General features: G+C 40.1%; 1 protein-coding gene across 1 annotated transcript in view; it reads right to left on the bottom strand.

Moving 5' to 3' along the window:
- The window catches only part of FAM214A (family with sequence similarity 214 member A), a 48,746-nt gene that overhangs the window by 11,327 nt on the left and 11,893 nt on the right, over positions 1–25,526 (bottom strand). Inside the window, exons 2-8 of the mRNA XM_027688153.1 lie at positions 6,581–6,765; positions 5,544–5,746; positions 4,980–5,105; positions 2,855–4,706; positions 2,061–2,177; positions 1,023–1,102; positions 138–246 (exon numbers count right to left, since the gene is read on the bottom strand). Coding sequence (XP_027543954.1) covers positions 138–246; positions 1,023–1,102; positions 2,061–2,177; positions 2,855–4,706; positions 4,980–5,105; positions 5,544–5,746; positions 6,581–6,765 — 2,672 coding nt within the window. The remainder of the gene's footprint in view (positions 1–137; positions 247–1,022; positions 1,103–2,060; positions 2,178–2,854; positions 4,707–4,979; positions 5,106–5,543; positions 5,747–6,580; positions 6,766–25,526) is intronic.

Genomic DNA, 25,526 nt, shown 5'->3' with positions numbered 1-25,526 from the left:
TAAAAACAAATTTTATTCAATTTAGTTAGGAACTTTTACATTCTAATAAGGCTGGAATTATTCAAAGCAATGTACATTTAAAAGCAGTACAGAAGAATACTAAAAATACCACAAGAATTCTAGAGAATATGCAATACCTCAAAGTTTCCCAGAAGGCTAAGACTTGTTACTGGTGGAGCACTAGAACTTAGAAATGGTTTCCCATGGCTGTCTGGATCACCGTCTCTGTTTATACATTGTTGTGGGCTATTAAAAAAAAGACAGAATAAATATAAAGGATAAACACATTTGCTTTTGTCTTCTGGGTATACACAACTCTAGAAAGAATAATTTACTTATGGTATTACACAATGCTGTCCTAAAGAAGTAACAGTTGAACACTGCCTGTTAATACTTGAGCAAAACATTTTCTAGTTAACTGAAAAAAATATTTTCACCAGTTTTACATTACAAGGAATGAGGACAATAAAAATTTAAGTTGTTCATTAACTCCATTGGCTGGAATCGAAGTATCAGATTATTTTCTCTTGTATGCAGATACTTTTGTCTCATATCCTGAAGTTTCCAACATCAAACTACCATACTAAAAACTGTTTATGTTACATGTAGTAACATATAAAGGGTCATGGCTGGCTCCTTTTAAAAGTTTAGTTTTCTGACCAATTTAAGGCAAAATGCTTAACATGTTCAACATTAAGAACAAAATATAACACAAAAATAACACTTATTTGAAGAAGAATAAAAAATGACTTTCTTTTCTGTTTGAAAATTCAAGTGTACATGACAGCACATCCACCCCTGCACGGGACAGAACTCATTCTGGCAGCAGCTCTCATACCATGGTCATGTCCCAGAGTTGTGCTAACCTGGAAAGTCCCAAGGACAACTCAGCTGCCAAGCCTTGTGTCAAAATAAGGATTCTTTTGAACAGCATTTTTTGTCTTTGCTAATGCGCTTTGTTGGTATGAACACACACTATGCCTCCCTCAAAATTCTTAATGCTTCTGGTAAATAAAACATACCTTCTTGCAGACAGACATTTCAAGTGCAGCAGTGATGAATCCAGATCAAAGCACCCAGACTGTGTTTTCCTTTGAGGAACCTCAAGAAGGAAAGAAGATGCTAATTTGAAAACTGAACTGCCAGTACAGGCAATTTTGCCAAGTAAACACATTTTGCCAGGAATTTTCATGACATTACAAAATTATAAAAACAGAGCAGAAGAGAGTAATTCCTATACATTTTAAACTTAGTGAAGAAAATTCTAGAATTATTAATGATGAGACTGTAAATTCTGCTTAACAGGAAGTACCTAAATAAAGACATTCAGGAGGCTGATGTCTCTTGGAACAGTACAGAACATTACTAATAAACAGGCTGTAACAATTTTCATCCAATTTCCCTGAAAATATGACAGCCTTTACAAGCACTAAAGAATAAAGCATATTATGTGTTGATTACAGAATGTCACTACTTCAGTAATTTGAACTGGGACTGCCTGTTTCTTTAAAACTCCCAATAACCCACCAAGAACTGTAACAGTTCCCCAATGTCTGTCTTGTCACAGCAGCTTTGTATCACTAAGTCATTCAGTGACATCTCTGGTTGCTGAAAAATGTACAGTACAAACTGTTCACAGAAACAAAAGCTTTGGAATAATAGGCAATCAGGTATTAAAAACTCACACAAAAACTCTTAAATGACAAAACGTTAACTTACGCTTGAAATACAAATCTTCAAAATGCTTTTCTTTGTGCTCTAAAATAGCATTAAAGCATTTTTTCTCTGGATTTTTCTAATGCCATCTTTTGTTAATCTTGACCAGATCTCAACAACTGCCTCTTTAATATTTTCTTTTCCAAAATTATTGTTCAGCTTCATTTAAGTGTTACCTCTCACTTAAGTGTTAATTTCCAGTCAAAAGAGTATTATTCACTGTGATACAAAGTAAGGACACACACTTCACCTAAGTATTTTGTCAAATTTTATACCATACATAGACATTATAATAACAAAATACTCCCTTTCTCAGTTAAAAGATAATTTCAACAATAACTTACAGGACTTGAAAGCAGAGGCAGTCCAGTTCTGGGATGAAAAGCCCTGGTTGAAGTTCCATCCAGGGATCGAAAATTATGCTTCCGCCACGTATTTGTGTGTTTTAGAGATGGCGCCTTCTGTCACCAAAACAAATTTGCTCAGGTTATCAATGGGATATTTCAATGGCCCATCATGATAACAGAGAAGACTCCTGCCCCAGGTGGATCTGCATCACACCAGCACGTTATGAAACATTCAGTATAAATTCCCCTGGACTCAATCTACAACTACACAGACTGCTCACTGAAGATCACATACCATACTCAGAAACCGGTGTATTGACAAAAAACCAGGATGCCTAACAACCTATGGAAACTGTCATTCATCACACTATCAACCACGAGCAGAGTAAATCCCTGTTCTTCTCAATGTTACACTTATGAAGGTGTAGGGGAGGCACTACCGACCAAGCTACAGAACCACACGAAATCATTTAGGTTGGATAAGACCTCCAAGATCATCAAGTCCAACCTCTGACTGATCACCTTGTCAACTAGACCACAGCACTGGTCATTTCTTGAGCACCTCCAGAGACACTGACTCTGCCACTTGCCTGGGGAGTCCATCCCAATGCTTAACCCTGCCTGTGAAAAAATTCTTCCTGAGTTACTTCAGCCAAGAAGACAATAGTAACATACTGCTTCCTACGAGATCAGCTTAAATCCCTCTTCATATTGGTCCTTAGAAGATACAGGGTACAAGCTATCTGACTAAGAGCAGCTACAGGAATTAGTCTCTTCCCCCACATATTTACCTGCATGTCTGGGTTCTTCTGCCGCTCACACTTTACTACATTGTCTTCTGTAGGTTTCTTTTGAGAAGTGCTTTGAAAATCGAGGCCTGTTGGGTCTTCATTCTCATCATGTGCAGTTTTTGTTTTATCTTGTTTGGTTTTGTTTTTGAAACTGTCGTGGTCTTTACTTAAATAATTTTCAATACTAATAAGCTGAGTATTTTGCTCATAAATATTTGGTTTTTTTGAGTCTTTATCTAAACAGTTGAGATCATTTTTGTGCAAAGAGTCAGATACCGGCATCATGTTTGCTTTTTTTGTACCTTCAAGTATTCTGCATTTATCTATCTGTAAATTGTTAAAACTATCTGTGCCATTGTTCTCACAAACAACTGTTCTTTCTTTAAGTTTATTTGTGCAAATCTGTTCATCAGTGCTGCTGGAATTTGAACCCTGTTTAACTCTATCGGTTATCTGGTCTTTCTGTGCGTAACCAGAATGTATTGTTTCCAATTTATCTGGAAATTCAGATTTATTTTCTTTAATACATGATGATGACGTGTGAATGTTACTAAATGCATGAGAAGTTTTATTTGGAGTCTGATGAAATGCATTTTGGACAGCTTCACTGGGTTTTGCTAAAACCAATTTTCTTCTTGCTTGGAGTTTCAGAGAAGTCTTCGATTCTCCATCAAACCTAGAAGGACTGATGGGAGTATCAGGTGTCTTTGTCCCTGATTTACTGCTATCTTCTAACAAAGAAAAATTGGATTTAGCAAAAGAAACAGAAGACGGCTCCTTGCCTTTCTTCAGCAAATTTTCATCCTCGTATGTACTTCGGAAAATTTTTGAAGTAACTGGACTCGCCTCGTGCACTTTGAATGGACGTCCAGCAACATGAGAAGTAGCTGGATCACAATGAATCAAGTGCTGGGCAATCCTTGCTATCACCTCCTGCCGCTCCTGGAGCAGAGAATCGATCAGGGGATTACTCTCTCCTGCCGACTGACGGCCACAGTGGTTCATTGGAACACGGGCATCGAGCAGTGTGACCTCTGGCACTGCTCTAGTCTTGCCTTCACCACCATCTTCTTGTGTTGCATTGTCTAAGTTGGCAGTAGGAACAGGGGAGGTCTCCTTGCCTTTCCTTGGCAAGTTCTCATCTTCATAAGTACCCCGAAAAGCTTTTGGTGTAGCCGAGATGTTCTCATGTGCGTTGAATGGACGTCCAGCGACAACTGGTGAAGTAGCCGGATCACAGTGAATCAAGTGCTGAGCAATCCTTGCAATGACTTCTTGTCGCTCTTGAAGTAAAGAGCCTATCAAAGGATTGGTTTCTCCTGTGGGCTGATGAGAGCAATGACTATTTGAAACACGGGAATCAACTAGAGAAAAGGATTTCAAAGTTCTGACCGGTGTTTCATGAGATTGTGTCTTACTGTCTGCTGTAGCATTATAGCACTGAACTTTAGACTGCGATGCCCCGAAGTCAGATCCAAGTCTGGTAGATGGATAAAGTTTTAGATTTCTGATAGATGTAGTAAATTCAGGCATCTTTTTCCCGTTAAGTAGGCCTTCAGATGTCCTTGTCCACGTCTGTTTCCCACGGAAACACTGGGGACTGGAAGTACTGCCTTGCTGTGCAGCGCTGGAGTCGCTGTGCTGATGCAACTTGCGCTCCTGCATTCGCTTTTCGTAAAAGCTGAGGTTGGTGTGAATACTGCAGGTCAAAACTGGGTAGTTCGATTGTCTGGGCAAGGACTGGACGCTGACTCTCAAGGCCACATTGTGAGAAACGTTAGGAACAGGAAAGACATGCTCAGTGGGTGTCTGGGAGAACGTCCATTGCAAGTCCACATCTGCAGCGCTCACCCTGAAACATTACAGAAGGGCATTTACAGAAATTGCTAAATGAAGAGTCTTTAATTATCTACTTCACAACACAAACGTCTAAGAAAAAGCACTAGAGACATCAGCAACTGCTGTACTTTGCAAAGTGTACGAATCCCATAAAACTGCCAAAGCACCAGGCCAACAACATGGCACCTTCTAAAAACAAACAGGAAAACAGGAGAGAAGAATGATTTTGAGACAAGCTGCAACAATCTGCAAACAGCAAACGAGTTTTTTTCCATTCTGGGCATACCTGTACAGGATGTTTCGGGGAACAGCACCATGTGAAACACTCAGCCACGCGCTCAGCTGAGAGAAGAAAACAAAGGAGCGAACTGCCAGCAAAAGGGTTTTCTCCTCAATAAATCGATCTCCACTCCTAAGACATTTAAAGAGAAATACATGGACGTTGGTCAGAATATTCAGAGAACTATTAGAACTAGAACACTGTCAGATCTTCGGTTGGAAAATGAGACACAGCTGAATCAAGCAAAACAATGAGGTTTTGAAGATTTCAGAGCCTGATTTTTTATCCACATTAGAATTTACACCACTTAACATAACAAAAGTTAAATTTATTAAAAGGACAGTTTTCAGCTAGGAGTTTTCCATACTCTGCATTGCACAATGTGCACTGCAAAAAGTTTGAGCACAGGAAGACTAAAACTGAAGTGCTTAGATTTCACTAGTAAACAGTGGTTTTCTTAGATCAGTCCTCATGGCAAAGGGCCAGTTCAAAACCACTAACCCATTACTTTAAGAACTTAAACACGACAAGATTCTTGCAACTATCAGCTAATCCTAATATCCAACTTACTGTCGAGGAACTGGCTCCAAAATCCACCTTTCTAAGAGCAATGCATCTTGTTTGATTGCAGGATCATTTAAATCATTCCCCTCGGTGGTGGGCCCTTCATCACTATAGCAACAGTCTGGAAGTAGCATCACTTCTACCATGATTGGAATATTGTTCTTCCACAGTAGCATAACCTCTGATCTGGTTCGCCTGGCCTGACGACACTGAGGGAAAGAAAAATGTCAACATACACAAGCCATAAAAATACTAGCCAGATTTAAATCTAACTTAAAAGCATATTCCAAAGTCCTAGGAAAGGGTAAGGGTTGAATTGTGTAAATCAGGCTCCACCAAATCAGAGATAGGATGCCAGAGCTATTAAATGAAAAATAATTAACAAATCCTTCACGGCTGCCATGTGAGCAACTTCTGCAGAAAATTAAAAAAGCTCATAGAAATACATTTCCCCAACCACTACACTTTGCTACCTTGTAGCTTTCTCTCCACAAGGCATCTTCTTGGATAGACACACTCAAGCAGTATCTTTATAAATTCTGTGTCTTGGAGCAGGCTAACTTCTGCATGAATATAACTCAAATTCCCACAGGACTTAAGAACTTTTATTTGAGAGATGGGATGCTCCAACCTTACTCCCAAACAAACTGGCTAGATTTGACGTGCTTGTGTTTTTTGGATCACTAACTTTTCAAGAGCACCTAGAAAAGCAAAAAGTTAGGCAAGTCAGCCTACATTCTCTCCAAAGAAACCCCAGACCAAGAACGCTAAGTATAGCACTTGCCATTTGCATAATAAAGGCTCAAATAGGTACTGCATTCAGGTAGTCGTGCAGAATTTCATGTTCAAGGATAAAAGGCTTAATGATCTCTCATTTTCAGGACAGATCTATTATTAGTAGGATACTGAATTAAATACTCCTTTAAATGCGGGACTGACAGAAAGCAGTTGTTGCTCATGCTTGACTGTGGGTGCACTCTGGGGTTCTGCCTGACTTTAATCAAGGATGCACACCAGGACACTTGAAATGGGTCCCACCATACCTGGGCCAGTTTGTCGCTGCATTCATGCTTGGTTGTTGGTGGCTGACTCGACTGTGCTGGGGGGCAGTGAAAGCCCTCTGTCCTACCCTTGATGGAATACTCTGGGGTCCGACCTTCCGTGATCAACAGGGCCAGGGACACCAGGAACTCCTCAGCTTCATACTCAAAGTATTCATCCAAAGTATCTGCCATTTCAAAAAGACAAAAATTAACGACATCTGCTGTATAACAAGCTTTCAGCTGTTGGCTGACCCCGCAGTTTGTTTCAATTTACACTTAAAATGAGAGAGAGGGGAATGGATCTTTGCATCAGACTGGCTTCACCCCCCATAAAGCCCACCACTCCTCGCTCTACCACCACAAAACAACTTTCTTCATCTCATAACGTTGTCACTACAAGCAGACAAAGTTCTAAATACCCTAAAGAAAGCTTCATGTAGTAACTGGTCATTGCACTACATTTCAGCAGAGCTGAGAAACAACCGTTTGTGTTTCCACAGCTTCTCTGGAAGACAAAAGGTTTCCTGGGCTCTAGTGGGATGAGAGTATGAATTGCCATTGTTAGTATCGTGTGGCAGATGGAAAGAGAAGGCACAATATATAATAAAACAGATTAAAAATTTAAGAACAAAAAAAAGAAATATTTACTTCTGTTAGAGAAAAAGTGGGACACGGTGTTCTTTAAGATTTTTATTGCGAGTCCCTCCTGCTGAGAGCAAGGCTTACTTCAGAAGTCCATTTTTAGTTACCATTAACACACAGGAAATGTTCCCAAGAAACATACAGGGGTATTCATTGTTTTGTACCATGGTCAGTGTAAACTTGTGCAAAGAATTAAAACTCAACAAGTCTCTGTAGACAAAGCAGCAGCTGGCAATGCTCTTCATGAAGAACCCTGGCACACTCAGTTCCTGCAGTTAGGATGCACCATTTTATGTGTGAAGGGTGTTTTGTAGAGCACCCTTCTCCTCCTCCTCCCTCATCACGAGGATGTCAGACATCATTCAAGCAGATTTAAGTACAACCAGATCATGTCGTTCCCCTCTCTGCTTTGAAACACTTCAAGCTTCAAAATTATTTAACTACTGAAGAGGTTACAGAAAACTCTCTTTTCCAAGAAAGCTAAAATACATTAACTTCAAAGTCTATTTTAAGAGCAGCAAAGAAAAGCAGGTGGAGGCAAGGCTGCCAGCAATTCTTTACCTTTATTTTTATGCTTTAGGGGAACAAAAGCACATGGCATCTTCACAACTTTAGCTTAAATGTCCTATGTCATCCACCAAAACAAAACTGCCACAGGGACAGAGTTAATTTCTATTCATGTTTCAATTGCCATGCACAAAATACCTCTCAGAAGTGTTTTTTGTCTTCGTTCCCTAATAGCAGAGCACTTGGCAAACATTGCAAGGCAGACTTGAGAGATCCATACAAGAATGGATGCATGAAACAAAAGCTCCAATTAAATGTGCAATTATCTGCATATGCAAATCGTAAAGTGTGTAAAACCAGATTTTGCATGTACATATTTGCCTAGCCCAGGCTTGTACACCATAGACCCCAGGGCTCACAGCCTATTTTGAGGGATCTACTTAAGAGAAATCAGCCCACTGCCAAGGAACTCTGTTCATTGCATAGGAGCCCTCATCTTTACTGACTCTTTTTTCCCCTCCTTTCTACAGGAATGCACTTACAGAGCTGCTCTGGGTGGCAGGGACAGTCTGTAGCTAGATGCAGCCAGGGGTAGGGCACTCCTGACCCACACTGCAGGTGCCACATCTGCACCCACACATCCATGAAAAGCTGCCAGGTGCTGAAGAACAGGGTGCTTCCAGGGCAATTCATCTGGACACCACCTGCCCTCAGGCAGAAGAAAAGCCAAGGGACAGATGAATTATCCTGGAGGACCCCATAAGGCACGTGAACAACACGTTAATTCATCTGGCATAAGTTAAAATGGTCTTTCCCCTGACGGGTGGCAGAAAATGACTAATAAAGGGTGCATGAAAGATTAAAGGAATGGTAAATAACAGAGATGACAACACTTAGGCAGTGATATGAGTCATCTACAAAATTAGGCACCTGCCATTTTTTTTTTCAGCTGAAAGTCTGGTGAACAATAGGCAAGTCATACCTGAGAATGGGAAAAAGGAATTTGAGAAGACTCTGAAAAGGATTTGGATATACAACAGACAAAGAAATAGTAATTGAAGCATTATCTTGCTGCTAAGATGATCTTTTTATGTCCAAAGGCCATGGTAATTTCAAGAAAGCCATAGCAGGAAGGATCACTACTGGAGTATTTTCCCTACTCTGACACAGAAGTTCCAAAAATCTAGAAAGTGTTCAACAAAATCTAGAAAATGTTCAAATCTAGAAAGTGTTCAAATTAAACAAGAATTGTCTCATGCCTAGCAGACTAAACAAAGCTAATTCATCCTTAAGAAAATGTGCAAGGAGAGTTCTTTCTAATTAAAATACGTAAAACCATCTATGTTTTTTAAGAAAAAAGTATAGAGCATGATCAAGATCTGCATGTGCACAGGAAGATGTAATACCTGAAAATTTACACTGAAGAATTTTAAATGGCAAATAACAGTGAAATAAACATGCCCTTTAATTAACAGCAGTTTACCATGGGAAGCAGTAGACCTTCTATTATTTAGCTCTCTTTTTAAAAAGATGATTCATATGTTATCAAAATCTTCTGGACTTGGCACAAATTGATAGATAAATCCTATGGCCTGAGTGCTTGTGCTGAGCAGGTTAGATTTAGGTAAAAAACCCACTCCTTTTTTTGCATTAAAAAACCATCTGATACCAAAGCTTATATTGCACACTTGAAGTGCTCAGTGTCTTCACAGATATATATCACAAGTTGGCACAACAAGCCATAGACAGTTTAAGCATGTCCAAATGCAAGTTCCAGTGAATACTAAATAAGCAAGATCTAGTGAATAGAGTAGGGTACATAAATGTGAAATGATCATCGCTCCAGATTCAGATTACATCCACAATATTACTTTATGGAAACAGATAAAACTTGCTTCTAAGTTCAATTTGCAAATACTGCCTCTGTTCCTGTATCAGACCTATTATTTCAGAAGCAACCAGTTTCTTGCCTTAAGGATGGAAGAGAAGACCCAACTAGAAAGACATTTATATATTTATATGGGTTGCAGTTACAAAAACCACCACATTGTTTCAAAATAAAAACTGCATCACTTTAAAGGGTGATAAACAGCAAGTTTATCTGAACTAGGAAAAGCTACTGTTTTCATAACAGCCTTATAAAGACAGGGCCAGCACTTTAAAATCATGTCAGCAATGTAACAGACCAGTTATTTGATCTAGACTTAAAAAAAAAAAAAAGAAAGCACAAAGAGCAGTAGATATTGAGGAAATATATTCTCCTATAAACTTGATGTGGCATAATTTTTTTTAACTCCACTAGATCTCTACATCATTTAGCAACTTCTAGGAGTTTTCATAAATAAAAAACCTTGTGACTATTGAGAAGCCTGGTAATTGTTCCTATACAACAGACAGAGATGATGCAAGTTGATGTAATTGAGGACAAGGGTGGAAAGACATTTATAGAAACAGCAAACTCAGTGTTCAGTTAAAAAAGTCTTACTCTGTGTGTGCTGTAACTGTTTGGTTTTGTGTATGAATCAGCCCTAAGACACATCATATATTGTGTATAGAATAACCTCAATCCTATAACCTGACTATAAAATATGAGTTATTCTGCTTCATCTCTAGCAATGGAACATACAAGTATTTAGCATAAAATATGCATCCCAGCAGTGTCTGGGGTTTATTCCCCTTAAAACAGAAAAAAATCCAGTACATAGGAATTAAAGTAATAAGGTGCTATAGCCCTTTAATCAATACATTGAAATGAAAGTTTACTGACCAGGTGGTCACAAGAGATAGCAGCAGATGTCAGAGTACTCTAGGAGGAAAAAGGAGAAAACTATAAATTTAGACTGAAGCTACTACACACAGACCAAAGTGTAGAACACTGGAGAACTGAAACCTGAAGGCACATCCTTTTGTCTTCTTTTGCCTCTTCACATACCAACCTCAACAAAGACTGATTTTCTACACCTTCTGGACAAACAGAGAAGTCCATTTAACCAGAGATGTCAAAGAGAGTCTTCAATCCCTGTCCTCCCTCATCTACTACACACAGGTACATAAGCACTGGAATAAAGAATACTCACAATTCACCCACCCCTTCCCCCAACAAAAATTAAATTGGCTCACATCCTGAAACATCAATTAAAGTTAGTTATGTGGTAGTAGGGATTCACAAATCCACTTAACTGTAACCCAAGGACTCTCCTAAAACTTCAGTTAATCCATTTATGCCCAGCTGACTCCTTTCCCAACTAGGTCACACTAGTGCAGACCAACTCCCTTCCCTTTCCTATTACAGCATTTTCTGTAGTAATTACAGAAAATGTTTTCCTGAAATACGTGTATTAGAAGAGCATTTAATCTGTTCTCTAGGCTTAGGCAGGAAACAAAGACATTTGGTATCATGTAACCCATTGTGCTCCAGGTGCCACCAGAAGACACATTTGGAAGCTGCTGCCTTGCCCTGCCTGGGGACAGCAAGGCACTGAATGGCCCCAGCAGAGCCTCCTCTGCCCTGTGCCACCCTCCCATCACCACCAGGCAGTGATACAACTGCAGCCTTTCTTATTTTATTGTCCCAGCACCTTTCATACTGCACTGCTCACCACAAGTGTCTACCAAGCTTATCCCCTCCTCAGAAAAAGAGCTCATTTTTGTAAAGTGCCTTTCTTCAAAGAAAGGCAAATTTGTTCAACTCGAAGTACCCATTACTCCTCACCTTCCCCAGCTGAGGGCTAATTTCTTCAAGAGTCCATGAAACAACTAATAATTTCCTTTGAATATGTTCTGTAACAGTCCAGAACTTTTCTAAAAGATTTTAGGTACCCATAATAAATTTTGAAGGCCACCAATTTAAAGTAATCACATTTCTATTTCACTTCTTAGGAAGCTGAAACCCAGTAAGCAAAACAAAATATGGAGTGCACGGTGTAGGTTGTTGGGATTCCCAGCTGATACAAGCCCTGCTCGTGCTCTGCCCAGGCTGTCCAGTGGGCTCTGTGGCACAGTTGCCTACATCTGCTCTCTGGTTCCTTTTTGAGACACTAAAAGCATGGCTTAAGTACTTGGATCTTATTTTTTGTACTTGTAGTACAGGCAGTCCATAAGGAGATGCTTCAGTCTGGAAGTCCCATGGCAGGAGAGTCAGGTACACTGGAGAAAAAGGGGCTGCACCATCAGCATCCAGAACCCATCACAACCTAGCAAAGGCACTGCTCTGCATTGAAAAAATTACAGTAGAAGCTCTTCTCCCAAAACAGTCAATTCTGAACAAGTTTTAGTATCTTCCTATTCCAAGAAATAGGTTAAAGGTAGTTCCACATTTCAAGAGTAAGGCAGGGATTCAAGAAACTACTGTAAAGGAAATGAAACACAATGTAAACGTTTGACTAACAGCTTCTCTTCTGGAATTAGAAACACCTACGGATGCTTTGGTTAACTAATTCCATGTTGTGCTTCACTTCAAAAGAAAGTTGCCCTTGAATCCCCCAAATTCATGATTCTCTAAATGAGCAGTCATGTTGTGTCTGCATATTATAAACCCATAATTATATCTGAAGTCACACGCTTCAAAAGCTTTGCAATATTAACAGTTCAGGTTTAATTTAAGCTATCAAGAGTTAAAGTCATGAGATGGCCTACTTGTTTCAAGAAACAAGCTATTAGCTACTTAAACTCAAGCAATGAATTCAAATGTAATGAACTGGTTGCTCACCTTAACTTAGGAAAAATCCTAAACAGATATTTTTTTTGACAACTGTCTCACATTCCTATGGCTCAAGGTCTTTGAGCTTGGGGACAGTCATTGTGAAAACATGAGGAGAGCAGCACAGTACTTCATCTTACTGTTACCGTCTCCTTACTTTTTCCAGGGTACCAAACTGAACCACCACATGATTATCGAAGCATTTCAGCTGCAGGCAGAAAACGGCAGCATAGGAATTTGTATTAGAACAGATGCATACCTGCTATTCAAAGAAAATAACAGTATAAGCTATAAAAAGTTGCTGGATCTACATAGTTTCATGTAGAACAGGAAGAAATTCACCCACTTTTGTGCCGTTATGTCAGTTTATAACTAGAAAAACAAAACAAAGCACACCACCTTATAAATCAGGGGGGAGTTTTAAAAATCAAGACACAGCTACGTGGCAGCTGATGAAGTTACTCCAGAGTTCCAGAGCAGTAAAAATCAATCAGTGCCATCAGCTGCACTCCAGGGTGCAGTGCTGCAGTGACTCCCCTGGTACGTGGGTATCGTTTCCTATCTACCTCACGTTCCTGCTGGACGCCTCTCACAGCATCCAGAGCTGATCTCGAGGCAGCTTTACTGGAAATAAAGAGAGACTGGTCTTAAAAACGGGCTGGGAAAAAGCAAAAGTACAATTCACATTTTACTAAAACTCGTTCAAGTTCAAACAGCTTAATAATTAAACCCAGTTACATTCATTTAAAGCCCAAGTTCCCTGCAGTCACCTCAGAAACTACCGCTCTCCTGAGAGTGTAAAAGCCAGACTGTTAAACTGATCTGGGTGTTCCCATCTTGCTTCCTGCGTTTTGGCTGACATCCTATTTTGCCATCACCATACTGCTTACTGAGTCACTTCTCTTCTTCCAACTGTAGCTTTCTATTTTTACCTAAGCAACAACAGTTTAACGTGCTTCTTTTGATTTGTGGGCATTAAACCAGATTCTAAATCCAATATTTGCATTTTCATCAGGGAAACTGGTTTTATTTTCTCCTAACTAGACAAAGAAAAGGAGTATGTAAGAATCACAAATTGTGAAGTAGGTCAATCATTACAATTTCAACATCTGTATTTAGTACAAGGAAAGCAATACCTGAAAACATGAACTTTGAGGCTTATTTCATACCTCAGGTCACCAAAGTCAGAAGAGAACATGTATATTCTAAAATACAGCTGTCCCACTTTATCCTGACATGGGCATATAAGTGCTGAAATGTTGGTATAAAGCTGTAAGATTATCAGTGCTGGAATCTTTAGCATTTTAAATAGAATAGAAATATAGAATAGAAATGTTCTGTTGGGGGAACAGAACATTTGTTTTTTGCTGATCCCTAAACTAAAGGTTGTATTTGTACCAACGTGCTATAACTGGACAGGCCCTGAAAGCAAAGAGGACTTGGCTCAGCTAATGCCTTTACTTAAGCAATTTTCTGTTTTCCTTTATATTACAGTTTCCTACATTGTGATTACATTAAATGTGACTAAACAAAAAAATGTGAAGTTGCACTATAATGAAACAAAGACGCCTATCAGGAGCAGACCAAGTAATTTGCATTCATTCTTCTCCAGCTTTTTACATTTTCCCTTACTTAGCTGATGTCTCTGCCTAAATTAGACTGTGCTTGAACAAACTTGATAAACCTACCTGAACAAAAAAAAAAATAATAAATTAAATCCCAACAAAGCAATAGGATTTCTAATTCTGCTACTCAAAATTATTTTTCAGGTATTTCTGTTAATTTCCAAAAGAAAATAATTAGAGAAAACATCTTTTTTTGAATTAGTATGTGGCTCTAAGTATAGAACAGACACTCGGCTGTAATTGGAAGGAAATAAAGAGTTTATATTTAGCCTTCACTCACCACCAATGCAGTGATTTATCACCCTTGTAAATATGCTGATATAAATTTCGCAGAATTATATTGAAAACAAATTACTGAAATGCTCCTGTTTTAAATCCCAGCCTAGTTCACAGCAGGGAGCAAGGGCAAGGTGGAGCTCAGCCCTAGGGCAGCTTCACAGGCACTGGCACCACAGTGTGAAACCACATCCAAGCAGCTCGGTTTGGGGGGCTGAAGGAGCCGGGTGCCACCCTGGAACAGAAAACAGAGCACACTTGAGCTTACAGAACATAGGAACATTTCTTCCTAACGTGTTCTCTGGGAAAACTACTAACAACATTCATATTAAAATAGAGATTTTTCCAATATGAATCTTCTAGATATATATATGTTTATGTTTTTTCTGTACTTCCTTCGCTGATGTTGAGGACTTTCATAAAGGCTTCCCCAACCCAAGGAATTTTGGAGATGAGAATGATGACCACCTTCACCATGGCTACTCATTAACTCAAGAACAAGCTTAGCAGCGACTACATGGCTAAGACACACAGCCTGAAGGCTTTCATCAACTCTCTAAGCTTTATGTTTGCTGTAAATATCATACTGCAGTGGCTCCAAAGCTGCTGCTTTCTTTTCAAAGGAAACCAAACACGAAAAAGCACATTTTTTTTTTACATTGAAAAAGCACAAATATTCAGTTAAGCCTCATCTCTCTCTGAAGGCATATCATCCATATGACAGTTGCAGCACTGAATTAGGAAGTATAACTCTATTTGGAAGCCAAGGCATCCCTCCCATTAAACAGGTTGATGGCAGCTCTGCATTAAATTCCAGCTGCGATAGCATTTTTATAATACATAAATAAAAGTGTGTGCCAGAAATTTTATTTGAGGCCCTAAACACAATACAATTCAGGATGACAGACATAAGTTTCCACTTTAATTTGTTTAACAATCCAGCCTGACAAAGATTCAACTATTTGCAGACTTCTGTAATATTTTACACAAAGATTGGTTTAAAGATGGAAAGCAGTAATTTGTGATAATAAATCGCTTTCAGGTGTTACTAGAAAACAACAAAGACCTATTTAGAAATCCTACAGTAGGTATTTCAATGCTTATGACAGCAGCCCTCTACTTAAAACACAACATGTTTTCATCTTTTGCTGACCAGATTTTTGCTAAAGTATTACTCAGTTTATGCCTCTGTAGCTTATCATTTTCACAGTAGACACAAGTACCTTTGGGAAGAGCATTCATAGGGATGTAGGGTTACACATGCTAAAAAATACTGGTTTCTAAAATTTCCGCACTAACACCAAGAATTTTTCTCTTTGGGGTATTTCATGCTTTATCTCCTCACCTTAAATATTTATTGTGCTTAGAAACTTTGACAATATACTTTCAAGTGTTCTTGTGCTTGTTTCCCATTAATACTGATAAAATAACACTTCTGAGAAGGAATGCGAAGTAGACTTCAGCTGTCAAAAGGATTTTCAGCAAATGATTTTGGAAGAGTCATTAAGGGCCTGACAAAACTCCAGTGGGAGCACAAAAAACTCACTGGGAAAGGCCAGCTACGCTGTGTCTGCACAGGTTCCACTCTGGTTTACAACCACCAGGCACAAACTGGAATTCTTCTTCCATAAGACTGTTGCAAGAAAAGTAACTGTTACATCATGTGCTCTTTGCTTCAGACCATAGATGGACTTGTTGGAAAATAAACCAGAGAGAATTTGAAAAGTGCTATGTGAGAGCACTGACTCATTTTTGGGTGGAAGCAGCAGGGATGCCACAGCCACTGGAGTCAAGGAAACCCCCTAAAAAAAGTACCACATTGACTTATGGGATCGCCCATTATGGAAACCTTTCACTAAGCACTCAGCTCTCAACACAGTATTGTTGTCAAGGCAAGTGAGGTTTTGTAAGTACCAAAATGTTCGGCCTTCCACACACTCCAAAAACTTTCAAAAGCAGTAGTCAAACACGCTCATCTTCCCACTATGGTCAGGAGCCCAATGGTTTTTGATAACCATACTACTGAGGAAGCTCTTGTATGTTGAAAATCTCCTCAAAGATACCTATCAGTATCTATTTTTAATAGATATTGCAATTTCTCAGTTTCACTGTGGTTACCAAAAAAAACCACAAAAAAACCAAATGAAAACAAAAAACCCCCCCATACATACACAAAAAGCCCAACAAACAAACAAACAAAAAACCAAAACGAAACCCCAACCAAACAACAGTAAGCCAGAGAACATTGTGGGGTAGGGGTGGGCAGAAGTCTAAATGTTTCTGGAAAAAGAACCCCAACATCTATGGCCAAATCCAATTTTTGGTGAAAGTAGTCTACACTATTAAAAGGCTATAAAAACAACCCAGACAAACAACTGAGGCCTCTCCCATGCATGATTAGTATGTCACTTCTTCACAGGCAAGAATTTTGATCATCACCTACATGGCATGTTTTAAAAAAGTTTTGGGTTTGTTACTTGCATTACAAATTTGGTAAGAGTGCAAAAAGGATGCTATCAGCAACTCACCAGTAAAGCAATAAGCCCTGCACCCACCCAAAAAGCAACCCCTCTCCCTCAAGGACACACCACACTCAATTTCAAATATTCTGTTGTCTTAGAGGAGCCTGTAAAAACTATAAAGCTATGACTGAATGCCAGCACTGTTACTCAGGTCAGCCAATGGCCCTGATCCAGATAAATGAAGGTTAATTTGCTTTATTTTTAAATTCTATAGAAGATGACAGTCTGTGCAGTTTTCCACAGGGCTGAAAAGACCTCTTGGGCCAGGAATAAAAAATCTGCAACTGGCTAGGCAGTAATGAACTTTTAGTTCAATCTAAATCATCAAAACAGTCATTTTACATGTCTAGACCTATTTCATCTGTGCAAGTACTGAATACCTTGATGTATTGCATGCAGGTTTTGTTCCTCTTTGTTTTCATGCAATTTGAAGAACTGACAGGATCTAGCTGAGTGACATTTATCTTGTTACAGTTCAGATTTACTTTAAGATTTTTTTAAAAAAACAAAACAATCAGACTAATGAAACTCATACACATATCTTGGAAAGCACCTTTTTAAAAACTGGGCCCACTTGAACACTGAAATTTCAAATAGCATACTTGCTTGCTTACAAAATTCAAGTGCCTGCTTTCCCTCTCCCCTTGATTCAACCATCCTGCCAGGCTTGCTTTGCAGCTTTGAAGGCTACCAGAAACATCCAGCCACCAGGCACCTCACAGAACAAAACAAGTTGATGACAATCCGAGATGCAAGACGCTCGTGCAAAGTGCCAAAATTAACAGGAGCAAGAATAATAACGTGTATTCATAACATATCTGTTCAAAACAATTCTCCCTTCAAGAGGAAAAAGTGAGTTCACGGATGACTGCGCTGCTGCTGGCACGGAGCGAGGGCAGGCACGGTGAGGCCAGCAGGCAAAAGTCTCCCTGCACAGCGCTGACCTCGAGTCACCCACCATCCCTGGCCTCCTCTCCAAGTCTATTGGCTGCACGTGTGTTTTGTAACACCCTGTACTGCGTATTCTTAGAACGTACTTTCCAGAGAACCGAGGGGACAGGGCTCACCCCCTCCACGATCACCTCCAACCCAATCTCACCAGCAGCAGCAGCATCCTGCTCCTCAAGATAAACTATCAGTTCACAGAACAGTAAAGGATCCAAACCCCTACGTTCGCGTGCTCTAAAATCAGGTGACCTGTGAGTCAAGAGACAAGGCAATAAATTATTAGGAAAAACAAAACACTGCGCTAAAAATAGAGCACACAAGCAGTGTAAGAAGAACAACAGTTTTTACCCAGTCAAAGCTCAAGGCCCTCCCCAGCCTCTTTTGTATCTGTACAAAAACAACTCACATAAGCAAAGACAGATAAACAAATAAAACCTGACTTTACTTCCTCCTTGATAATTTGCAAATATATATTTAATTAAAAGTACACATCAGGGGCAGAAAAAAAAGCTGAATCTTGGACCAGAAGAAAAAGTAATAACGTCCAAAGTAAATATTCAATGAAACTTCAATCAGAAGATGTCAGAATTACTTTATTTCAGGGAAAATTGCTCCAAGCTGACTTCAGCTCAGATATGCCAAAAAGTCACTATCTGCTACACATCAGCTACTAGTCTAGTTCAGGCAACATTAAGGATTTGCCCACTTGTCAGGTTTAATAGATTTAATAAATTATTGTGAATGCTCAAGTTAAGCATCAGGCAAAATAAAAAAGACCCCCACAAACATTCCAGAATAAGTAGGGGATGACACCCCTACTTATTTTGTCAACCCTCTCATTACCAAAAATATTATATAGAGATTTTCTACTAGAAATCAATAAAGATAATAAATGTTGTTACTGTCAAGTGACAACAATGCATAACTTTGTTGGAGGAAGACGATCTTTTCTTAAGAGATAACAAAGCAGTAAGCATAGAAGAGTACAGTCAAAGAAATTTTAAATTTCCATTTAGAAATATATGACTACATTGGTTATTACTGTAAACAGCTGGTTTTTTGCAATCACTTATCTTCAAGGACTAATTAAAAACACATCTGAGAAATTTTTAGCACAGAACATTTTATTCTTACCATCTGAATTAGTGGTTGATCTTGAAATGCTCAGAATCTGGCACGGGAATCCAGACAACGAGCAACCTGCCTCCTTTATCCCCAGAAAAACAAGCAAACTGGGTTCACTACACCCTTCTTGCTGGGCTGGATCCCTAGGAAATAGCACTTAGAGAATTGCTTTCAGCACGAGTTGGTTTTCCTCTTGACTATGGAAAAACGCTGTCTGAAATCCAAAGATTTTCCTCAGAGATAAATTCCAAGCTGTGATGAGGCTGGAAACGAGCCCTGCCAGTGGGGACCTCTGGGCCGGGCACAGCCCACGTGAATGCCACCCGGGCTTTGGCTAACAGATGGCACTGCCTTATCTGCCTGCTTGGGAAGTGCCAGCAGAGCCCACAGGATTTCTCATGGAATTCGTCACCAAAAACCAGTGTGAAAAAGACACAGACCAGTTAGGGCCTCACAACCATCCAGCCTCATAAGGAAGGTACATCTAGTCGGTGTCTAACAGGAAACCCTATTTTCCTGTTGTCTTTTTTGTCTCTTTTTTTTTTTTTCAAGCTTTCAAGATCCTCCATGGCTTACCACCATTCCTGTTGTCACCCACTCACTACTGCAGTAAACTGGCCTCTGATTACTTCAATCACTAGTATTTACTCCCCCTGTATTGTCCTGCAGTGGGGAAGAACACTCTTGATTAAAATGACTCTACTTTCCAGCTTCTGGGTTATGGTGATAAAGGCTTGTTAGCCTGTATGCTGGGAGCACAGTTTATCTGTCTCATCAGTATTATCCCTTTGTTTCCTCACAGCCCTCTGTTGGAAGCCATTGATTTTACATTTGATACTTGCATAAGGTCTGAGGTGAGGGTAGTCTTTTGTTCCATGCTTGTATAATACCCAGCAAAACATGATACCCAAGCGTGACACTTAATTTGTATCACAGATAACGAATAATAATCTTCAGGAATTTGCTTCCCTTCTCTTTAAGTGCCATTATGACTGAGTTACACACCTGGAGGCTGAAGAAGTCCTTGATCCATCTAACACAGCAATATGATACACTTCCAAAACACAGTTTGAGAATATAGTGGCTTGGTACACATCTACATGAAGCACTTCCTTAATTCTGTAAAGAAGCCACTGGTGTAGTGCAAGACCACAAGCAGAGAGGTACCTGACAAACACAGCAAAAGCTGGGGAAACTACAAGTTCTTAACAGCTTTGATAAAACAGACTTACAAGGAACTGTTTATGCTTTATGAAAAGTGATCTGTATTCAGTAACATACACAGGTCTTGTTCATGACTTTCCAGATCAAAACCTGCCCTCCCATAGTTTCAGTGCCACGAAGTTTAGTCTATACCAACGATCCTTCAGGTGCCCTACCCTAAAAAGAGATATTGACACTTCAGACTGAATTTAACTACAGTAGGTACAGAACTTGTACAGTATCTTTGCTATAAAAACAAGAAAGAGAGCACTTGGGGTCCTTCTAAGCATCCTGCTCACACAGCCAAAAAGCACCTCAGCAAAAAGGGCACAGAAAAGCAGGGCTGTAGCAACAGATCTCCAGAATACTCACCCACTCTTTAACAGCTGAGCCAAAGGGGCAGAGAAGGTCCTACCCTGTCCAGCAGCAGCTTCAAGCCCCTCTGTGGCCACTGCTACAGACTTCTACAGTCCTACAGTGACATTGCCCAGCTTCCACAAGGAGGACAAATGCCTGCCTGCACATGCAAGTCAGATGAAAAGCCACATCCACCCCACCAGCTACAGGCTCTTCCTCACCTCTCTGTACCATACCCAGGTCAAACGTACAGAGCTTCCTCCTTCCTTCTCTCTTTCCCCCTTGCAATGCTATTCGAGTTAAATGAAGGTCATAAGTTAAATGAAAAGGATTCAGAGAGATCTGCTCAGACTATAAACTTTTGTATTTAAACTAATGCTTTAACTGCCAGGCATTTTAAAGTATACAGTACTCCAAACATCTTTTAGAAAGAAGTTATAGGAACTAAAATACGCAAGGCCTCTAGGAATTCATATCCACTTTCTCTTAGTTTACTTTTTCTCCTTCTGCAGCTGGTTTGCTTTGCCTTTTAAAATTTATTTTAAAGTCATAAAACCAACAAGTTATCTTCAGTTTCATAAACTTTGCTAAAACTGAAGAGGAAAAAGTGTTAGTTACCATGGCAGCAGTGAGGAGTCCCTGGGTCAGGATGTAGAGAACTTCTCTTGTTCTGTCTCATCATTTGCATCAGAAGTTCAGCCATCTGTTATTAACTATTTAACAACAGTCTTGCTTGTTAGCACTGGTGCTTGCTATTTAAGTCTCCCCACCTTCAACCCTTTTGTAAATCTCCTAATTAATGTGGAAATTCATCTGAGGGCTCAGTTATCTTTCAGGTAGGATGACCACCATTACTTCAACTTGGCCAATATTCTCCTTTCTCACCAAGGAAAAAGCATACACTTAGGCAGACACCAACCTCCAGAAGCAGCAGCTTTATTGTTAGACATCAATTTGAAAAGAATTTCATCAGACAGTGGATGATGTGGCTGAATTCCAAGACAGGCTATATCCCTCCTATTTAAGCATACTCCACTACACATGATCTTCCCAAGTTCCACAGCATCTCTCAATCTTCTTTATCCCATCTGCTTGATATGGCAAAAGAAAACAGTTTTGCAATTTTATTTCAGAGGAGAAAATAGCAGACTCAACTGTGTTGCTATCAAGTAAATATTGCCTTTTATCCTCTGAGGGAATCTGAAATATATTTATCTACTAGCTGCATACACTAAGAAAACAAAAACTTGGTTGTACATTTCCAAGCTTAGAATTTTGGAGTTAAAAATATTTTACCTTATCTTGACTTCACTATCTTCATTCAAATCTGCATGACCTAAAACAATATACTGGCTCTTTCTGAATCTAGTCCTAGGAAAGCAGGCCAGTCTTGTTGCTCCTCATTCATCACACCCTCAGAAGAAAGTGGGAGGTTTACAATGACAAAAGGGGAACAACATGACTGTTACTTTTACTGTTCCTAAAACTACTTCACAAAAAAAAAAAAAAGGTACTATTAGGAGCAAGAGGCCTTCAGCAGGAAGTCCTTGTTTCAGTCACTTAACACCCTGACATATGCTAAGAGCACTCTGCTCACAGGTACAGCCAGTAAAACCCAGATCCTCAAAATTTACAAAGTGGAAGAAAAATGTGAAAAATACTTATGTGGGAATATGAAAAGAGAGTTGCAGAGCGTCAGAAGACTAATTCACACATCCAAATAACCAGACAGGACTTTCCAGGCTGGTCTTTCATTCAGATGACAAGCAGACCAGCAGCCTGTTCTATGCACCAGCAATTTCAGTGCAGCGTGACACGGTGCAGAGACAGCACTGGCCAAGATGCCTTCTCAGACTACAGAGATGAGAGATTTGATACATAAAACCACACATACATAGGATAGATCTGATATAATGCAATGGTTTAGAGACCCAGAACAAGAACACAGTGTTATTACTTCTGGGGCCAATGAGAATGATTCAACTGAACAGTCTAGAAGTGCCTGAAAAGGTTTTCCTTTCAGCACGTTCAGGGAAATTCTCCACTACAGATACTCAACTTCTCCTGTGAAGGCTTGGTGAATTACATCCAGGACATCTTCCTGGCTATCAGACAGTGTCAACTCGAGAGACTTGGTCCAATTCCAAGAAGCTATGTGAACACTGATGGCATACCTAAGCCCAAGATAAATACAGTCATGGGGACGAACTGTTAAGCACATTTTCTACCTACATACGAGGTACCTACTAATGCCACTGAGCTGCAATTTTTTTTTCCTATGGAGTAACTGAAAACCAAGAAAATGAGAAACAAACCGAAGAGTGGAAATGCACTGATAATAATAAAGCTTTTAAAGAGAATTCACAAGGAGAAGAGATAGAAACACTCAAGAATTCAACAGTTTTATTTTAATGGACAACACATTAAACATTATAGTATGCAGATTAAGTAGGAGCTGATACTTCTATAACTTTATTACAACATTATGTTAGTTAGAAATCACACCTACAAGCTGGAAACTTCTGCAGCACTGCTGCAAGAACAGAACTAGCTATCAGGGTAATCAAAAAAGCATATGGGAAAAAAAGCACAGGACTTGTTAGGAAGTGTCCTCAGGTGAGGAATGTAGATTAAGAATTCCATTATTTTATCTGAAATACAGAAAAAGACAAAACAAAAAGCCCAGAGCAAACTATTTTCATAACATCTGACCTCTTCTACTGCAGTTTCCTTTTGTATTCGTCTTCTCTTTGTGCTACTTGATCTCCCAAAACTTTGATGTTACCAACCATTCATTGTCATCTAAGTGGTGGGTAATTTATCTTGTGGAACTTTGTCAGAACATGTTTGACCACCCAAAATCCTCCTCCTAGCTAGTGAGGCTACCTCCAGCTCCAGTAGGTTTGTTTCAGTATTTGTAGTCCAGGCTATTAGAGGGTGGGGTGGAGGGAAGGTCATAAGCTTAGCAGACCCAAGGGAGAGGCTGTACTTCTTCATGAGAAATGCAAGGAGCTCTGAGAGGTGAAACTGCCAACGGTGGAGCAGCATGAAGCTCCTCAGGTAATTTTTCCAATGCTATTAACCTTCACCTACAATGCCTGCCCTTAAGCGGTTAAACAGTAACCTGCAAAAGTAAAAAAGTTACAAAAGAGACAATATATGCTTCCCATTTGAAAAAATTCTGGGAGAGTGGCCAGGCCTGTAAAATTGTTTTTTAAATTTTATTTGGGAGGATAAATGAGGACATTACAACTCTCAAGCTGTGTAAAAGACTGCACATTTTAAAATGGACACCAGAGCCTACAATGGAATTTTGAATGCATAAGACAAAAGAACATTTTTGATAGTTTTAGAATTGAACTGTGTCACACAGCACAATGCAGCTATTTACAAGTTTCCACATTATAAGTCATGTTATTAAGCCTCCAAAGAAGAAAACATCAGATAGGGTCAAAATTGAAAGGCCTAACAGAATTTCAGCCAAGAACTTAGTTTGCCTCCCTCTTTCCTAATACATGGTAATTTTCCACATAGCAAAATGGCAGACTCACATATTTAAAATTTAATATATTCAAGTATGAAATTTCACTTTGTCCTCTCAAAAATTCCTTACTACTTTATAAAGCGATGCTTCAGTGATTCAAGGCCAATTTTCCCACACAAAATACAAGAGTACACCAGTGGAATCATTCCTCCTTCTGTGTCAGGAGGTGGACATCTCATGTCAGCAGGCTCACTTAAAACTAGAGCTCTGGTGCTTTTCAGAGGAATATCAACAAAGTCTATACACGAGATGAAAATACATGCAAGTACTTGATCCAAGCAACGTTCACATTTTTAGATAACAAGTTTGCATAAGAAGTAATGGATAATGCTCAATTCTGCAGTGAGTTCAGTATGCTATTTAATTAGCTTTAAACATGCCATATAGTTGAACAACCAGTAAGCTGCTAATTAAAAATACATATTTTTATTGCCCCCAAAGCTGACATGTTTGCATCAGCTTCATTTGCCCCGAGACAAACAAGTAGTGGCAAAGAGCTGATAATGTTTCATGCATTGTTTCTCGCAGAAATCAAAATACTGTAATAGTTTCCTCCTGTTGGAGGAAAAAAAAATAAAAAAGAGGAGAGAGAAACTTGACCTACATAACAAGGCACAGAAGAAACTCAGTTAAGCTTCAGGGTGTTTTTGGGAGGGGGAGAGGTGATGTTTTTTCTCCATAACAATGAAGAGTCAAACAGTTACATATGGCTACACTAACTACAACTGTTAGCACATCTGACACTTAACCACACGTCTCACTTCTAGGGCTTAGAAGTCCTCCCCTCCTGTTCCAGGACATTTAATACTCTTGCCCTAATAATGTAGTGAATAAACCGATTTAATTTTTAGGCTGTCCATCACCTTTTTCTAAAAAGAGCTTAAAAGAAAAAACAAACAAAAAAAAAGAACAAGAAAACAAACCCCACAACTCACAGAAATCCAGCCTTTCACAGGCTGAGTATACGGAAGGAAAGGGAGAATGTCTGGTTTGGGTTTCTAAAGGAACTGTTTACAGACTTAACCGGAGAGGCAAACTTTTAGTACGGGGTGGGTTTTAAACCACCCTCCACAGACAACCACCACCAACAGCTGCCGATTTACTCTTTAGTTACACGGCTTGAACTTGTTCCACGCCCGGGAAAGCCTGTCCGGGGGCCGGTGCCACCGGCCCTCCAGCCTCCCCCCGCCCCTCCCCGCACAGCCCCCGGGCCCCGGGGGTCGGTGACACCTTCTGCGCGGGGTCCCCGCGGGGCTCCCCGCCGTACACACCTTGTCGGCGCGGCCCGGCGCTCCCGCAGCGAGCCCCGCAGCGCCGGCGCGGGTGGGAGGGTGCCCACGGCATCCTCCACAAAGGAGGCAGAGTAGGGGCGCGCATAGCAACAGGCCCGGCCGCCGATTGGCCCCGCCGGGCGAGCGCCGGCCCCTCGGCCCGGCCCGGCCCCGCCCGCACGGCCGGGCAGGTGAGCGGCGGGGGCACGGCCCGCAGGGACCGCGGG

The sequence above is a fragment of the Neopelma chrysocephalum genome, unplaced genomic scaffold (assembly GCF_003984885.1).
Source record: "Neopelma chrysocephalum unplaced genomic scaffold, ASM398488v2 Primary Assembly neopelma1_75, whole genome shotgun sequence".
Taxonomy (NCBI): domain Eukaryota; kingdom Metazoa; phylum Chordata; class Aves; order Passeriformes; family Pipridae; genus Neopelma; species Neopelma chrysocephalum.
This window is presented reverse-complemented; position numbering and strand designations above follow the sequence as displayed.